Here is a 19,344-nt window from a genome sequence, read left to right as displayed (position 1 = left end):
TGCCAGGCTGGCCCCTAAAAACTTGTTTTAGCAGCAGTGTGTACTCGTGGATTATTTTGTTATTCAGGATATGATAAGCCATTCCTGTCCTAATTTATTTTGATGCTTACATTGTCCAAGTCTTGGCCAGTGGGAATCTTTCATGCTAACTCCTGTGTCCTTTTAACACATTCCCACTTGATTCTGAACACTTCTTCATTTCTGAAAAGACTCCAGGCTCACCCTATAATTTCCCTGCTCCAGTCCTGGAATTATCCACCTCTCCAAGAAGCCCTGGTTCCTTTTGTTGGAGAAATTTCTTCTAGACTCTTTCAAAAGAGCTAGAAATTTGATTTTTAAAAAGCACCTTGAGTTTGCCCTGACACCTGTAGTTCCAGTCCAACACGCAGGCCTCTTCCTTTCCCTCCCTCTTCCCTGCGTGTTGCCTTTCTCCGGTAACGAAACCCAGGTTGCCAATGGTAGCAGCACCCTTACTCACTTTGCTCAGCCCTATGGTGCGTACAGAACAGCTTCAGAATTGCTATACCTGTTTCAACGCTAGTTGCAAACTTCCTAAATACAGCTCAAAATTATTTGCAGTTCTTTTGACCTTCAAATATACTTATTCAAGAGAGGGTATTCAGTCGGAGTAATGTGTTCAAAAGTTTCTTGGACTAAATTTTTTTCCTTCTATGTAGTTATGGTACTATTGGGATATATATAGTTAGTCAAAATTTTTGTTTGTATTCAGTTTTAGGGATTTCCCATTCTTATTGATTTAATTTTATTTTTCGACTATCAATATTTATCAATCTTTCGTTTACATGAGATTAACTAGATTCTTTAGAAGTCATTATAAAGTCAAGTTGTTTCCTTACTTTTTAAAATAGGAATGTAGACACAAAAGCGATCAGTCAGAGCCTTGATTTAAATTGTAGTCTAGGTTGTTAGTTCAGAAACCTGAATCCATCTAAACCTAGAATGTTTCATTTGTAGGTTTCAGAGCCTTCCTGGCCTTCCTCCCTCCCTCACATCACATAGCATGTGTTTATCTAGTGTGCACACATGCCAGGCACAGTGCTGAGCTCTGTGGTCACACCCATGAAGGTGATCATCCTTACCCCTAGGGTTACATGGCCCAGCCAAGAAACAGATACCTACGGGCTGATGCTGTGGGCCTTACCTAGGATTTGCTGGAGGAATGCCTCTTCAAAGGGTGCTCTGCAGTGTGTGTGTGTGTTGAGGAGGGCCAGGGGAAATGCACCCTTCCTTGAGATCACCTCCTAACTAGAAAGTCCCAGTGCCCTCTATTTGTGACCAAATGCTCAAGGCATTTCCAGCCCCAGGGATCTTTCCCCAGGCACTTCAAATGTATTTATCAGTGGCCTTATCAAATTGACAGTGACATGAAGTGATAGATAACAAATAATTTGAGTTCAAATTAATTTTGAAAAGCTGGGGCAAAGGGCTAAATTCCTCAGCAGTGTTGTTTAAAAGAGATGAATGCATCCAGAAAACAAATTACCACAATTTGGTGGGAGAGATAAGAATGGAAAGAGATCTATAAGTTTTAGTTAATAACGTACTCAACATGAGCCAACAGTGTGATGTGACAGCCAAATAAGTGATTGCACATTAGGCTGCATTAATAGAAGTGTGGTATATAAGACCGAGGAAGTGAGGATCTTTCTCCAATTCTGCGTTGAAAGGCCACACCAGGAATACTGTGTACACTTCTGGGCACCACATTTGTAGAGAAATAGAAACCAACTTAAGTGTATTCAGAGCAGAATGGTGACAGAAGTCAAACCTTCCTCAGAAGGAGAGGAGTCATTGAGGCTGATAATACTTACAGCCTGGAGAATTTGATTGTCTTCAAATATTTGAGTGGCTGTCATGGGAAAGAAGGACAAGATGTGTCCTGTCTGTCACAGTAGGATGAAATAAAGAGCAAAGGGTGAGAGCCCCAGGAGAGAGAGGCTTCAGTGTCAGGGAGAGTCAGAGCTGCCTGAGGGTGGAATGTCCAGCCTCGGGGTGGAGGTTGTCATCCCTGGACTGGTTCAGAATGAACTGGAAGACGGCAGGGCAGCTAACTTGTGCTAAGATTCTTTACAATCAGTAAAATTCCTTTTTTTTTTTTTAATGCCTTTACAAAGAGTTTTTACTTAATAAATTGTAACTTCATAATAAAGGAAAATCAAGATTTGATTATAGGTCAGTTAAGATTTTCTGGCAAAGCTCTAAAAATAATAGAAATTAATAGCTTGTGGAACATTTCATCCAAGCATCAAAATGTGTGTTTATTTCATATATTTGTATTTTAATCTGTTTATCCAGGCTGAACACTACAAAGGTGCCCAGTGCAGTCCTTCTGCAGATTTAGGGACTGCCGTCTTCCCAGCTTCCTGGCTGGTGTCACCCCAGAGCTCCTTGGAATGTGGTGTTCTCCCTTCCTCTTTTAGCTCACGCACAGTGTCATATGTTGGTTCTCCTCAGTCTGACACTTGGACCAAGTTTTCTTTCTTGCCCTCCCGGTGTCTGGGATGTAAATTAACCAATAAAGTGGCAACAAGAAATCAGACAAAGACAATTCCCAATTCTACTCCTTGTAATTCTCCTAATTTAGTAGGGATTTTCCACAGGAAATCACAAAAGAATAGTTGAAATACTTTATCTTATGTACTTTCCTTCTGAAGAAAGGAACAGTTTATTGTTTTCTTCCCAAAGTGGTCCGAATTCTTGTACAGGCGGCTGTATTTATATAGTGCAAATTAAATTCTACATAAAATGATATCTCTAAGTACTTCCAGTCATTAAGAGCCAAATTATTTAATTACTTCTCTACCCAGTGGATTTCAGTGAAGGTGGCAGGATACCCTTCTAAGCGAGAGAAATATGTCCTGAGGGTGACTGTGTGCCTTTAAGAGGAGAGGTCAGCGACATTCAATCCCAAATGAGTGTGAGGGTCACAGAGACAGAAGACATTCCTTATTATCTCAAATTAAGTTTGGGTCAAAAGCAATGTGTTGGGAGACTTTAAAAGTACTTAAAAAGAATTTTTAAAACTTATATTAATAATTTCTATTTTCAGAGAATAAATAAATCAGAAACCTAAAATTTTTATTTTGGACATACTTCAATCATACCTTACGTGTGAGCTAATCCTTCTAATTATTTTTATGTAATTTGTAAGCATTAAAAAAGAAAACTTTGTAGATTAAAATTTCTCATTCTTTCTTTTGCTTGTCTGTTTTTTCCGCCCACTGGTGTAATTGAAGCATTTCTGACATATCCCCCCAAAAGACAGTTCTTTATTATCAGAACTTAACTACCCAGGGCAGAGGCCTCCTTGGATTTACTGGAAATAAACACTTTGGGTACTCAAATTTAGTTTTAATGACAAAAGTTGAAATCTTTGCCTAACATAAAGGTTTTTCTTTGTCTCTGAATTCCGATTTTCCATGCTATCAGAGGCTCCATTGCAACAGGTAATGTGCTTGTTGATTGTATGTTTTCTCAGTTTGTAATTGTGGTGAAGTGTATTTAAAATGTTCACAATTATAGAATTAAGTTTACCTACTAGGTTCCTTCCAACTCAGAAATTCTATGATTTTAAACTTTTTTTTTCCGTTTGAAAATGTGATCTTTGGGTGTCGTCCTGTGTGTCCTGTACGTATAACTAGGAATCATAGAATTTTAGAGCTGGAAGATGTACTGGATGTTGTGATTCTCTGGAGGACAAATCCAGAAGCCTGCAGAGGCTAGGTGCCCCACATGAGGCTGTAGAAGCGGCTGGAGGCTGGTGCCCCGGCCACTCCGTGGAGCACTGGACACTAACCCCAATGTTTTCCTCTGGAAACCTGCAGACTTCAGGAGTACGTTCTCCCACAAAATTAAGATTTTGAGGCATTTATATTAAGCACAATTTATTCAAACTGTATGAACTGTGCTGTCATCCCTGTTGTTGTCTTCAGACCTGGCATCATATTTGAAAATAAATTATAACTTTAGATAGGTGAAGGTTTCCTGATTTTGCACTCTTGGGATGTTTTCCAGAACTTGGAAGCGTAAACTGAGGCTGTGAAGTGAGGACTGTTTTCAGGCGGGAGGTTGAAGGGGTGTCCCTGGGATGCGGTTGGGGCAGCCCTCGTGGTACAGCTGCCCTGGTGGAGTTCAGCTGGATGATGGATGTGGGATCGCCTGTCCCAGTCACACGGGACCAGCGGCCAGGACGGCGCTTCTCCCCTCCCGGTCTCACTTGTTTGACCTGTTACTAACCCTTGATGATGCTTTTCCACCCATCCTATGACCACAGCCAAGCCCCAGCACGACTGGGAAATTGTATATCAGAGTTAAATTCTCCCTCAGAATTGAATTTATAAAAATTAAAGATGTTTTAGCATCTCTACAACTAGTCTGTCTGTAAATGAGCTCTTTTTCTCAATGTAAAAACCTAAGGGAGTACAAGTGCTTCGAAAAATAATCCTGTTAGAAATAAAAATAGTGCCAGGATTCAGTCTTCCGAATTAACTGCAATGTCAATCCAGTGAGTTAGTAGAAATTCACAAGTTAATTGGCTTCATGCACTCACCTTTTGCTGGGACTTTTCAGAAACTCCTCAGGGTAAAGCCACATAGTTATGTTAGCGAGACGATCCTGTCACCTGGCGGTAACCCTTCAACAGACGTTAAGGCAGGATGGCCCGGTGCGCCCTGCTGTCGGCATCCTTTCCCAGTGCTGCCTGCAAGTGCTAGCCACTTTGCTGCTCCCTCCTTCCTCAGTGTAGCCTGGAGCCAATGATTCATTGTTATTAGTTCTTTAACAAATATTGATTAAATAGATACTGATTCTGTGCCAGACATTGGGGAAATATTGTATATATAATAGTAAATAATAATATTTTATTCACCACTATATAACCAGCACCTGTAGCTGCCATGTAGGAATTGCTGAATAAAACTTTTTTTTTTTGAGGAAGATTAGTCCTGAGCTAACGTCTGCTGCCAATTCTCCTCTTTTTGCTGGGGAAGACTGGCCTTGAGCTAACAGTCATGTCCATCTTCCTTTGCTTTATATGTGGGACGCCTACCACAGCATGGCTTGATAAGCGGTGTGTAGGTCCACACCCAGGATCCAAACCGGCGAACCCTGGGCTGCCGAAGCGGAATGTGGGAACTTAACCACTGTGCCACCGGGCCAGCCCCAGAATAAGGTATTTTTTAAATTCAAGAATGAATGACCTAATGGCTCTCAGGCAAAGATCGACTCCTAAGAGCCAGCTAGGTGAGGTGGTCACAGAAGACTTTGAGGCAGAGATTGCATTTGGGGCTGGATCTTGAGGGAAAGGTAGAAATTTGAAAGTGTAGATCTAACCAGAGAAAACAACACAAGCAGAAAACCAGCAGCAAAGGCTGAAAAATTGAACGCTGAGGTTGAACAGGGGTAGGGACTCATTGTGCTGGAGTGAAGAGTACATGCAAGGGAAGGGTGACCCACGGCCAGAGAGGTGCCATGGGGCCAGAGCTGGCAAGGCTCAAGAATGTAGACTGGATTTTGTACAAAATGAGTAGATTATTTAGTTTTACTGTAGGAAGGATATGGTGTCATCAGTATTGTGCTTTAGGAAGATCAGTCTGTTAAGGGATACTGGGAGGGAACGGCACAGGAACACCAGATGGAAGAATGCACCATTTCTTCCTGAGTTAAACTCAGAGTTCAGGCTGAGATAGATCAGCTAAGGAGAACAGAGAAAAGGGACCACCGCCAGAGATTTGGGGGTGCCACCCTGGCCGGAATTTGGCAGCTGATTAAATGTAGAAGACAATAGAGGAATCCAAGATGGTGGGAAGGTTTTGATGCAGTTGCTAGAAGATGGTGGTTCCTGTGAACAAGAGGTGGAGAGGTTGCAGAAGGAAGCGATTAGTTCAGTCGTGGGCACATTGAGTTATAAAGATGTTATGGACAGGAAGATGCCCTGCAAGCAGCTGGAACTCTAACAGATGCTTAATAGGAAGGTAAGCACATGAGATTTAAATTGAGTCATCTACATGGAGTAGATAATTAAGTCCAGGAAACTAGATAAGAGTGTCAAGGGAATGGTCATGGTAAAGACTAGAAATGGGCCCAAGGACCAATCTCTGGCGAAACTTCTCTTTGGGGAGAAAGAAGTCTCATAGCAGAAGTGTCCAACGAAGTGGGAGGGGAGAGTCTCAAGGAGAGAATGGTAACACATCCAGGCTTCAGAGACGTTAAGTAGGATGAAGAAGAATAAATGGCTAGTGGGTTTGGAAACATGGCGTCAGTCATGACCTTTAAGCACTTTTCATTCAAGGGATAGGGGAAGTAGTTAATTTGCAAAGGCTACAGGTTCAGTAGGTATTTCAGCATTGGTGATTAGAACTTTTCTTGCATACTTGTAAGGAAAAAGAGAATGGCACTCAAGCAGGTGTGGGCACCTTTTAAGAACCTTTCTCATTGGATTATAAAGAAGACCAAATTAAAAAATGGCTCTGTATTTCTGTATTTCTTGGTGTAGTGCCTCGCCCATAGGTTTCAATAAATGCTAACTTTACAATTGTCACCATCATTGTCGGGAAAGGGACTTTTTAGAATAAGGGAGAAGAGTGTACATGTTGTGTGGACTAAGAGGACGGGTCCTTTGGAGTGAGAGGAGGAGGGAAATTCAAGGTCTGGAATAAGTGTGCATTATGGGCAAAAACAGACTTGTTAGTGCTAGAAAAGGGAACAAACTGACATTTCTCTGAATTAGGGGAGGATATGTGAAGTAATAGGGATGTTTTGGGGGTTTTTTTTTCTTATTTTTTTTAATGAGGTAACATTGGTTTATAACATTAGATAGATTTCAGGTGTACATCATTATAATTTCACTTCTGTATACATTACATCATGTTTACTACCAAAAGTCTAGTTTCCATCCATCACCATTTTTCTTTTTTTTTAATTGAGGTAACATTCATTTATAACATTATATAAATTTCAGGTGTACATCACTATATTTCAGTTTCTGCATAGATTACATCATGTTCGCCACCCAAAGACTAGCTGCCACCCATCACCATACGTATGTGCCCAGTCACCCCTTTTGCCCTCCTCCCTCCCCCTTCCCCTCTGGTAACCACCAATCTAATCTCTGTATCTATGTGTGTGTTTGTTTGCTGCTGTTGTTGTTTTTTTATCTTCTATTTATGAGTGAGATCATACGGTATTTGACTTTCTCCCTCTCACTTACTTCACTTAGCATAATACCATCAAGGTCCCTCCATGTTTTCGCAAAAGGCAAGGTTTCATCTTTTCTGGCTAAGTAGTATTCCATTGTGTATGTATATCACATCTTCTTTATCCATTCATCCCTTGATGGAGAGTTAGGTTGTATCCAAGTCTTGGCTATTGTGAATAATGCCACAATGAGCAGAGGGGTGGATATATCTTTATGCATTCATGTTTTCACATTCTTTGGATAAATACCCAGTAGTGGAATAGCTGAATTGTATGATAGCTCTATTCTTAATTTTTTGAGGACTCTCCATACTGTTTTCCATAGTGGCTGTACCAGTTTGCATTCCCACCAGCAGTGTATGAGGGTTCCCTTTTGTCCACATCATCTCCAACATGTGTTATTTCTTGTCTTGTTAATTACAGTCATTCTGATGGACATGAGGTGATATCTCATTGTAGTTTTGATTTGCACTTCCCTAATAATTAATGGTGTTGAACATCTCTACATGTGCCTGTTGGCCGTCTTCTTCGGAAAAATGTCTGTTCAGATCTTTTGCCCATTTTTGAATTGGGTTGTTTGTTTTTTTGTTGTTGAGATGTATGAGTTCTTTATACATTTTGAATATTAACCCCTTATCAGATATATGGTTTGCAAATATCTTCTCCCAATTGTTAGGTTGTCTTTTCATTCTGTTGATGGTTTCCTTTGCTGTGCATGTCATCATTTTTCTTAACAGTGCTTCTACCAAACCCATAGTCCCAGCCAAGAGAAATACAAATAGATTTATGGCCCCAAATTTAAAGCCGAGATTAACTATGGGAAGTGTTAGGCCCATCAGGGAATGTGAAAGTGTTCCTTATAAGGCTTGAACTTTCTCATAATAGGGATGTTTTGAGCCTGGGTGACAATAAGAAGAAAGGTGAAGAGCCTCGCATGCAATAGTTTCCACCTTTTCGTGAAAGTCAGAGGAAATCTCCACTGCAGATGTCTCTTTAAGGCTTGAAGAGACAAAAGAGGAATCACCGTCATTTCTTTTATACCTGCTGTCTGTCAAGTACAAGACACTTTAAGTTATCTCCTTTCATACTCGTGAAAATTCAGAGATTGTGTATTTATATTCACGTTTTACAGAGGGGATAGCAAGTCCGAAAGTCTGCCTCACTTGCCCAGGACACACGGCTAGTACTGGGAGGAGCCTTGCTCTTTGTTGAAGGGAGCCCAGGGGTTGGAGGTCTTAGAGGGGTGGCCTGCACTGCGTCATGGTAAGGTCCTGTGGGCGGTTATTCCTGTCAGTCACCAGAGCGAACATCAAAGAAGGGCCCTCTCATTTGAGGAGGAAGAGACTGTGAAATTGGGGTGGCCCAGAAAGGTGAATTCTGGATCCCTGAGGGTGATAATAAGGCAAGAAGTAGAGAAAATGTTTGAGCCGCGCTAAGACTCTTCAGTGCAGCGGGGCAACGGCAGTGAGAGTGGGAAGAGGGAGGACAAGGAGGTGTCCAGACCTGAAGAGCAGAGCTGCCGCCTTGGTCTCCGAGGGCAGGGCTTCCCTTCACTTTCCCACAGCCACCGGGAACCCTAGCCTCAGCAGTTCGATTCCTCTTACTGCCCTGCGGGTCCAGGGCCCCACCCAGAACCCCCCACCAGCTTAGGCGAATGTTCTGCTCTGTGTATAGTAATCGCATTCTCATTTAAATAGCCCATGGAGTTGGCTACATTAGGATCCAGCCACTTTTTTGTTGAAAAGACAAAATAACAAAGAAAGGATATAGCTACCTAATTTCCACCCCCTACCTAACACGACTCTTTATATTTTAATAAATTGCCGTCCATAGATAACATTTTAATTGTCTTAATTATTTAATCAAGCATTCACTAAATAATTAATTATTGAATGCCCACAATATGACAAACGTTATTGCAGGCACTGGAGGTACAGCAGGGAGGAAGTCAGCGTCTCCACTCGTGCAGAGCCTCTCACCATTCTACGGTGGGGGCTAGGCCGTCATCCACATAGGTACAGTGTGTCGTATAGTAAGTGGTAATCAGTGCAGGGGAAGCAGCAAGGAGTGCAGGGGTGGGAGTGGTGGAGTCTAGGTAGGGGAGGGCAGTCCAGGAGAGCCTCCCTGAGCGAATGGCCTTTCTGCAGAGCCTGCGGGGAGGGAAGAGAACATGCACATATCCAGGGAAGGAGTGTTCAGGCAGAGGACGCAGCAGGTGCAGAGGCTCTCAGCTGAGAGTGAGCCGGCAAGGCCAGGAACAGCAAGGAGCCTGACGTGGCTTCAGGGGGTTGCAAGAAACAAGATCAAGGAGGAAACAGAGGTCACATCACCCAGGCCTCATGTGCTGTTGGGAAGACTTTGGCCTTTCACATGGAAAGGCTTTGGAGGGTTTGGGTTTTGTTTTTATTTTTTAACTTCTTATCATGGAAAATTTTAATCATATATACTCAGAATAATATGATTAGTCCCGTCCTAAGAATCATTCAGCTTCAACAGCTTTCACTCTGGGAGGACTTTGAGCAGAGGAGTGGGGAGACTTAACGTGACGTGACTTGAACAGGATCACTCGGAGGACAGGCCGTGAGGACGGGGGGCGGGCACAGGAAGCATCGTCAGGAGCAAAACTCCGGGACAGGTCCTGGCGGCTGAAAGGAGAAAAGCAGTGGAGCTGGTGAGCAGTGGTCAGATTTGGGGTATCTTTTGAAGGTCTGACTAGATATCTCAAAAAGAATTTGAGAAGCAACCTAGTGCAGAAAGAAGGGTAAGAGATGTAGGAAAGAAATAGTACCAGGATACCACTATTCTAAACTTTATTTTCTATCTAAGAATAAACCTAAATTCCGAAGAATTGGGTTATAAATGAGCACTTGTAACACAATTCATCCGTAAGTTACAAATTACAAATGGCCCCCTCGTTCTTGGGCAGCCAGGGCTGATTGGGCCGTGCTAAAGGAAGGGTTTATTTGTAATTCATCAGGAGGTAATGCGCCTGTTGAGGTGCAAGTCCTCAGTGATTCTTGGAGTTAGCAATAGTGTGTAACTTGATTTTATGAAGGAAGCGTGAGTTATAAGCAGCTAAATTTAATGGAATGAAACTGAGAATTAAAATAAAACAAAAAAGAAAGTCTAGTTCAAAGTATGAGAGAAAACTCAGACTTTCAAAGCAGAGTTCCAGGTAGACAGAGGTTTTACCCAACTCTTCTCTGCATAGTTGATGAGACCCTCTTAGCCTGTTTTGTTTATTCAGTGGTGCAGTTTGCCCTTCCAGTCCCTGCTTAACATCCAGCCCATATGTGCTGTTGACCAAACAGGTCGGACACTAAACGAGGGGAAAGAATGTGAGTCAGCACAGATCCAGGAGCACTGCTGGAAAACAGCCGTGTCTTCAGCAGTGCATGGGTCAGAGAGGGTGTTTGCATGTCACCCTCCTTACTGAGAGCCCTGCACTCACATTCAGAAGACTCAGGACAGATTCCAAGGTCCTCTGTGTCGTGGCTGTCTGACCTTGGGTTATGTCATTTGTTAATCTGTCTGGACTTTGTTTTCTTATCTGCTAAATGGGGTGATAGTGCCAACCCTGTCCACCTCACAGGGTCGTTGGGAGGCCCTGGGGGAAAACAGGACCTTTATAAATAAAAAAGAAGGAAAGAAAATGATGCTTCCATGGTACCTGCCATGTGCCAGACACTGTGTAGTCCTTACAACCACCCTCTGAGATGGCCCATTCTGTAGATGTGGAATGTGAGGCTCAGAGAAGTTATCTAACACGTGTAAGGCCACAGAGCTGGAAGAAGAAAGAGCTGGGATTTGATCCCCTGTTGGATCAACTTGAAATCCCCTGCCTTGAAAGAAAGGAAAACTAACTTCACCCACATCTTCCCGCTGTGTGCCAGAGAGTGCGTGAGACACGGCTCTAGACTATCTCATTAAGTACTTCCTGGGTACTCACCAAATAATGTGGAATGAAGAACCACAAAACCTGACTATTTTCCATCACTGAGAAAATATGTATTATGAAAACAGCGTTCTTCTCTGTGACCCTCCCCTCCCCCCTCCGCTTCCTTATCCTTCATTTTATGATCTGACTTGTAACCTAACAGAGAAGAGTCAACGCATAATTAATAATGTCTGTGGCATGATTTGTTTTTTATGAATGGACCTTGCAAGAGGACAAGGGCACTCCTGCCACCTCGTGACTATCTCTGAGACGTCCTTTCTCACAACGCACACCAACAAAACCGGACAGACAGGTTTTTCAGGAATAACTGTCACGTGCCAACACTGTGCTGGGCAAAGGAGAGCTATAAAACTGGGCAAACTGGACATATACAAAAGAAAAAGTGATGGAGCCAAGTGATAGCCGGTGTCATGGAAAATGTAAAAGGACTTTGGAGGTGGACATACTCGAGTTCAAAGGGCTGCCCTGTTACCCCAGTTACATGAACGATTGCAGTCCATTTCATCTCTGTGTGCCTCAGTTCTCCCCGCTATGGGATGAGCACTGCTACTGATCCCACAAGGCTGATGGGAAGATTGGCTGAGTTAATGTGTTCCCTTCCCTTCCCTTCCGTAAAAACAGTAGGTTAGGAAGTGTAGATGCATGTGCTCTGGGAATCTAACAAGCAAGAGAAGTGGAATGATAACCCTTTTGTTGACAGTTGGTTTCATCATCTTCCTGTTGGGATAAGTTGCCTATCGTTTTCCTGCCCCACTCCAATCAGATTCCCCAAAAAAGGGACAGTAGTGGAGTTCTGTGGGCTAAAGTGGTGAGGAGAGTGTTATGGGAGATTCAGATTCAGGTCTTAACCTTGAAGAATGGGTGGTTCTAGATCAGGAAGAGAAGGAAGGGACGCTCCCAGGTGGCAGGATCGATTTGAGGAAAACCTGAGAAATGCGAATGAGTCTGACTGAGAGAGGTCGTGCCTGGGACTCCCGCCTGAGCCTGGTTTTGCTGTTTTGCCTCTCAGGAATGCTTTCCTCACCCCTCTCTCCTCCCCATCCCTTCCCTTGCTACATCCTACACTTCTTTTGGAGCTCAGCCCCCATTTCTTCCTCAGGAAGCTTGCTCTGACTCCTGACCAGGTCACATCCCTGTTATATGTCCTTTGTAAGCACTTCACAGTTAGGTGTTTACATTTGTTTGTGCGATTTTCTGATTAGTCTTCTCAGTCCCCCTCTTTAAATCCCATAACAACAGAAGTTCTGTCTGTTTTGCACTTACTGTGGGTCCCTTTGCTCCCTGACTGCCTGCAGTGCATGGAACGTAGACGGGGCCTGGAAAATACTCACCGAATAAATGGGTGCATTTTGGTCGTCAGTGAGGGAATAGCCTGGGTAGCAGAGACGGTTTGTATTGGAGATTGCTAATCGCATGAAGTGCCAAGCCCTGTTATTCACTCATTTAATCCTTAAAAATAATGCTATGAAATCAAGTGTATTATTACTTTTGTTTTAAAGATGGAGAAGCTCATGTGCAGAGATGCTAAGCACCTTTGCCTGTTGACTCAACTAATGCGAGGCCACAGAGTGCTTGAGCCCAGCAGGCTGGCTTCAGAGCTTGGGTGTAACCCCGCTGCTCTGCTCCTTCAGGGGTAGAGGACAAAGTTAGGTACACAAACAAAGTCAGGACAGATTTCTGTTTGAAAATTGCAGATTTTTCAATTATCATCATCGTCCTCATCACTTCATGAGAAAAACTAAGCAGAAAAGAACTCCTTCTTGTGTCATGTCTCACATTCATGTTGATGCTGCATTCTGCCAGAGTGATTTGGTCAAATTTACTCAGCAAGTAAACTGGACATTTCAAATTCTGATTCCCAGAAAATTCTAGACTGCTTCCCTTAATCAGTTCTTCCTTTAAAGAACCAGTATGTACTTTGCCAGAGCACGACGGAGTTGTTTTAAATAGAAGGAGGTGATTTGACTAAGTTTGGTATTATCTGAGACCCTTGGTTTCTATTTCTTACTCAGAAAGCAGATCTAGCTTGTGGTCCTCAGTGGGTATTGAGTCATAAAGCTCCTAGAAGAAAGGCTTAATTTCACCAAAGAAGCCAAGAAATCCTGAGCACCCCCAAGAATGATAGCTGTTACTCTAAAAATGTAGTTATTACCAGGAAATTAACAAAACCCAACAAAATATGGCACTCTGGAAAAAAGACTTACCCTAGGAATAGAAGTGGCCTGAATTGGTCATTTATTTCAGCCACCTCCATTTAGACAGGATTTTTCAAACATCTTCTCAGGGTAGTTGTGTTATTCAGAGATCTCTAGGTAGAGGAGTACATTACAGCAATAAGTAAGATAATAGTTGACACTTGTGTACTCTGTTATTTACTGGGCAGGCTTCTAAAGACTTTACATGTGTTAATATATTTAATCCTCCCAACAAACCTGTGAGGTCCTGTTACTATCTCCATTTGACAGATGAGGAACTACGCTCTGCCCAGGGTCACACAGCTAGTAAATGGTGGAACCTAGCTAGTCTGCCACTCAAATACATGCTCTTACAGTGTCGCTTGTAACTGATGACCCAAATTGTCACCTTTGTCTTCTTGGCTTTAATTGAAAGCTTTCCCTGTGTTTAAGCCATTCGTGTTTATTAAGAACCTCCTATGTTCAGACTCTTTCAAAAATAACCCAAACTTTCTGGCAGATATAGTTGTTTCCTATAACCTGAATTTTCAAGGGAACCACTGTGCAAAGAAGTAAAAGGGAGGCTGAGTAAAAATAATCAAATTCTCCATAGAACAGATAAGTGTCTAAATCAGTTGCAAATAGCTCTCGGTCACCATGGCATTTTGTGAAATGTGCCCTCCCCTAAGTTAGAATTCCTTTGTCTTCATTTGCCCTATAACCTGAAAGTGGTGTTTTTCCTGTCCCCACACTTCAGCTTTCTTCTCTCAGTCAGTATTTTGGAAAGTCCACAAAACCCAGGGACCTCCCTGTTGCTGCCCTGTGGTCTGTGTAAAACCAGATGACGCCACGCTGATGGAGCTCTTTCAAATGGATCACACAGCGCGTTAGTCACTGACAAATTTTTCAAGTTCTTTACCTCAGAGACTCCCCGGTTCCTCATTCTCGCCGCCCTTGGACCATGAAGTAATAGCAAGAGAAAGATGTGTGTACTCTTTGAGGACACCACCCACCTCTTTTCTTCAGTGCCAATGACTGATTCCTTCATGGTGGTGACATTGAAGGGTCCAGTTTCCAAAGCCATTGGGCTTTAACCGCCAGATTCCTTCCGTTGTCCTGCTGAAGTGGAATGCCTACCTGACTTCACCCAAGTGAAGCATTTAGTCGTGCCCCACACTCTTGCGTTCCTGTGCTCTGTGTACCTAAAAGTGAAATGACATGGTCTGTTTAGTGCTCTTCCACTGTCCATTTACTGCTGAAGTCCCCCCTGTGGAATATGCCATCATAACAAAGACTGATTTGAGATGTCAACGCCAAGGCGCAGAACTGGTGTCAACAATCCAGGGAGTGTAGAGGGGTGACCGCCAACTTTGGAGCAAACCCAGAACCTTTCATTCCCTGTCCTGCCCTCATGGGCAAAGGCTTTCTGCCTGTTAGAAAAGGGAAAGCACTAAGATCACAATTAGTTTTATGCCCAGGGGGCTTTTTTAAGTGCTATACCTGTTTAAGAAGTTATTTATTTGTACTTTGAGGTGGTCAAAAGCTGATTTAGTTCTAAACGCTCTTTGGGATCAGCTCACTTTTCAGGGCCCGGAGGCTGCTCCGGGAGGGACCCTACTCCATGGGAAGGGCTGTTAACAGCTGGGAAGCAAACCTTTGCAGCAGCTCTGAGCCAAGCTTCAGGTAGAGAGACCCTGAGGTTTCCCGTGGAGCCACACTCCATTAGAGGGGAGTCTGTCCTTTGCCCACTGGGGAAACTCTCCTCCGGGGAGTGATCCCAGCTCTGATCAACTTCACCTCAACTCTTGTAATGAGAGATTGGATTGAGAAAAAATGCGTACCAAAAAAATCCTAACAAAACCCTACCTCAATGGAATATGAGTCCATTTGATGATTTATGGTCAAAGTTGACTGACTGAAAGGGGTTCTGTCCATTTCCAAGAAATTTTATTGGCAAGTGCAAGTTCTTCCCTATATCAGGAAGACTTCCATCAAGGATCCATGGCTAGGTGGGATTCCTGTCTGCTCTCTTTTCCTTCTGAGTTAAGGGCTGCTTGTGCAGATAAGTATTTCTGATGATTGTGGAGTTGGGAGATACTGGATTCACGTCCTCAAAAAGAGACAGTGCAAGCTGAGGAGACAGGCTGACCAGCTCTTGCCAGTGTCAGCTCTGGAAGTTCTGCAGCCCGAGAACCCCTCAGCCCAGGCAGAGCAGGATGGCCGGTCACTGTTTGAGAAGAGAGAGTGCATTTCCAACAGTCTGGCTGAGTTTTTCACAGGATTCTGATTTGTAGGATTCGGGAAGGTAAAAATATGGCCATTGGTCTTTTCTGTTAGTATGATGTTAGTGTTGGGGCTTTCTTAAGGAAGGAATCTGTGATCTACTATAGGGGCTGGAGGACCAACTAGAAGAGAAAGGGTGTCCAAGCTCTCTGTACTTAAAATGTCATCATCTCCATGCTATTTCCTCTTTATTGATGATGTCATCATTTTAAAGGTATAACAATAAAAAAGATAAATTCCATAAATGGAAAAATCTGATTTTATAGAACAGAGCAAAACATGTCTCAAATCTAAGAATTTGCCCTTAGAGAGTACATGTATTTGAACGGAAGAAACTTACTATGACCTGGGCATATGTAACTCAGTTATCAAAGCTCATAGCAGAGTGCGGCCAAAGGCTCAAGGATCCTGACAGATCGCCACAGGCCATGTCCGTGGGCTCGGTGTCCATGGCTGACCTTCAGAGCCAGGTCCTTGCAAGATGCATTCTCTGCCTGCTCTCAAGGCAGAGACTTAGGATGCCCTGCTTCTGCTCACCTTTCCCCTTCCCTTGATTTCCATGATCCATTAATCCCAATTCCTTTCTCTCAGATCTTTTGTCCAGCTATTGTTTTTCTTTTCGTGAGGAAGATTCACCCTGAGCCAACATCCATTGCCAAGACCCCTCTTTTTTTTTTTTTTGCTTGAGGAAGATCAGCCCTGAGCTAACATCCTGCCAGTCTTCCTCTACTTTGTATGTGGGATGCCTCCACAGCATGGCTAATGAGTGGAATAGGTCCATGCCCAGGATCCAAACCCGTGAACCCCAGACCGCAGAAGTGGAGATGTGGTGGTTTAACCACTCGGCCACAGGGCGGGCCCTTTTTTCCAGCTTTGAAGACTGAAAATTGTGATGAGAGTGCAGATGAGTGTGTGTTCTTGATTAGTAGGAAGGGGATGCTTCATGGCTACAGATGTGCTCTTTCAACTTTAACAGTGCATACTGTATTAAAAATGGTCTGCTTCCTGCCGCAGGCCTTTCACACATGGAACAACCGCCGCTAGCATTTTATTTCCATCCCATCATTTGTTCATCACATATTTTTAAAGACAGAGCTGTGGTCACATATGTACGGGTATGCCTAATTTTGTATCATACTTTTTATACTTACTGGCTTGTCATAAGCATTTTTCTGTGTTGCAGCATCATCAGCTATACTAACTTTTGAAATGTGCTTCTTATAGATCTGCAACTACGTGGGACCTGCAAAGGTTATTGTTCAGTTGGTCACAAATGGAAAACACACCCACCTGCATGCACACAGTTTAGTGGGAAAACACTGTGAGGACGGGATCTGCACGGTGACTGCTGGACCCAAGGACATGGTGGTCGGGTAAGTGAGGGTGTGCTGTCCCATGGAAGGTAGGAGCTGGTAGAACGTGCCACCCGAGGACTTTGACTGAACAGGCCCTTTTCATTGGGGGCTTTCCGAGACCCTCAAAAGGGTCTAAAAGTGAAAATTTGCACTCTCACTTAGACTCCGAGAAGTAAGGTGCCTACATTTCTGGATTTCCCTGAGACAGCCCAGTTTGCACCTGTGGTCTTGCCTCATTATTTATAGCACCCCACACCACCTTTCACTCTCAAAAATGGCCCAGTTTGGATGATAAATTACATGGTGAATTGACCTGTGAGGCATTTGTGCCACTTTTAGCACTATTTTCCTTCTGGAAATAAAGATGAAGACAAATTAGAAGAAACCAACTATAGCAGAAATCAACACTTTGTGGATGGTTTTATACTCTTGATGATTCCTTTAAGAAACTGTTGATTCTGGATTTACAGTGTGAGCATTCTGAGTGTGAAGTGCGTAGATAAGCATTGTTCCAGTTCTGTGCTGCTTGGAGAGGGCGCGCAGAGAAGAAGCCAAGCAATGCAAACTGGTTTTGGCATTCACTAGACTTGAAATGTAAATACAGAGTGACGTATTCATTTAAGGGTTGGTCAGACAGATAAAACAAGCAATTTTAAATGAAGTATTATAAAAATAGATTCAGTCCAAAACAAGTAAGAAATTTTTAATGAATTTTGTTTAATTTTTAAGAATGTCTTTCAGGGTTTCCTAATACTGCTTTAAATAGTTTGTGATAAAATCTCAGTTAATGTGGACTATTTACTCAAAAGAAAGGAATTGTTTACATCAACTGTAATTAAGCTGATGCTGGTATTACAGGCTTTGAATTCCAATCAGGTTTCAAGTTGGTTGTTATTGGGGAGGTTGAGCTTTCATGTTCTTAGGTATTTCTGTTTGACTGTGAAAATATTCAAGTGTGAAAAACCTAGAGAGACAGCTTTCTTTTAAGTCACTAAAATCTGATTCTTTTGATGTTATGAAAAAAAAAAAGACTCTAGATTGGAGGAAGAGCTTAAAATGATTTGAAAAATTCAGCTGTGCTTTATATGAACTTGTTTCCACGTGCTCTTGAAAGACTGGCCTGCTTCCTGTGGGCCGTCACAGCTGGTTCTTCTCCGTTTCGGAATGCCCTTCCAGTCCCTGCCCGCCTGTCAGAGCTGAAATGCAGGGTCACGCTCAGAGCTTCAGACTGAGTGATCGCTTGGCGTTTCTGCAGATTCGCTCCAATAGGCTGCTGTCAGGGTGAAGTGTTTCTTCTCTTTGGTCCTGTTTAGTCTGTGTGATAATCATATCCTTTAGAGGAAATTATAGATGGAGCTCCCTGCTAATAATACTTGTTTTTATGAAACTTCCAGCATGTTGTCTGTAATTTGGTGTTTCTGTGGTTTGACTAGTAATCTTTCCAGATTTTAGGAGGAACTAATGGTTATTTAATTTGGGACCTATAGCAGGAGGAGAAGTAAATTCCTTGTTTCCAAGGAAAGTGAGAAAATCCTTTACTTTCTTGTAGTGCTGGAATGTGGGGTTCAGTAGTTGGAAAAACTCCTTAATTTACTTATTCATTCATTCATTCAGCAAACATTTTGAGCATCTAAGCTCCTCAATTTGATCATCAAGATGTCTGCTCATAGTTCTGTGGGATTTTCTAACCCTCTATGATTGTTTCACTGAGAAACTTAATCAAGGGGATGCCACTTCAGAGTTACAATAGACACAGTAGGCTTTCCTCTTCAGAGTGTTTATAAAACATCACTGTTTTTGTAGTTTGATTTTTAACTGAGAAACTTTTGCTTACAGTGTTTTCCAAAAGACAGTGTTTCCTTCATGATTCGTCTTTCTTATTTTTTTTTTTTAAGTTTCCAATGTCAGAACCTGTTGTGTTTTAGTAGAAAGGATATCATGCAAGTAGAGTGGAAACCAGAATTCTGTTTCTAGTTCTGTCGTTGTCAAACGGTAGGACTGGGGGAAATTGGCATAACTTCTTGGGGACTTCTTTCCCTATTAAAATATGAGTGTTGGGCTACAGAATTTATCGCCAGGCCCTCTGCATTTCCAAAATTCTAGGCTGAACTAACGTTAGCTAATATTATGAAATAGCATGAGCAGACTTGCCACATGTGTGTTTATGGTATGTCATCAATTATTATTATTTAGTTCTAACTTGCAGGTAAGAATAGCGCATAGAGAAATTTAGGAAGATAGCCAGAGTTATTCTTTAGACTTGTCAATACTAGAAATGGAACCAAGATAACCTGTTTTCAATAATACAGCTTAGCCTGAGTACATGGACTCACCAGCAGAGCACCGATCCTCCACATCA

At 42.7% G+C, this 19,344-nt stretch overlaps 1 protein-coding gene across 2 annotated transcripts in view; it reads left to right on the top strand.

Moving 5' to 3' along the window:
- Positions 1–19,344, top strand: part of NFKB1 (nuclear factor kappa B subunit 1) — a 113,005-nt gene that overhangs the window by 49,258 nt on the left and 44,403 nt on the right. For both annotated transcript variants that reach the window (XM_044766391.2, XM_044766389.2), the window contains exon 6: positions 16,855–17,003. In XM_044766391.2, coding sequence (XP_044622326.1) covers positions 16,855–17,003 — 149 coding nt within the window. The remainder of the gene's footprint in view (positions 1–16,854; positions 17,004–19,344) is intronic.

The sequence above is a fragment of the Equus asinus genome, chromosome 3 (assembly GCF_041296235.1).
Source record: "Equus asinus isolate D_3611 breed Donkey chromosome 3, EquAss-T2T_v2, whole genome shotgun sequence".
Lineage (NCBI taxonomy): Eukaryota > Metazoa > Chordata > Mammalia > Perissodactyla > Equidae > Equus > Equus asinus.
This window is presented reverse-complemented; position numbering and strand designations above follow the sequence as displayed.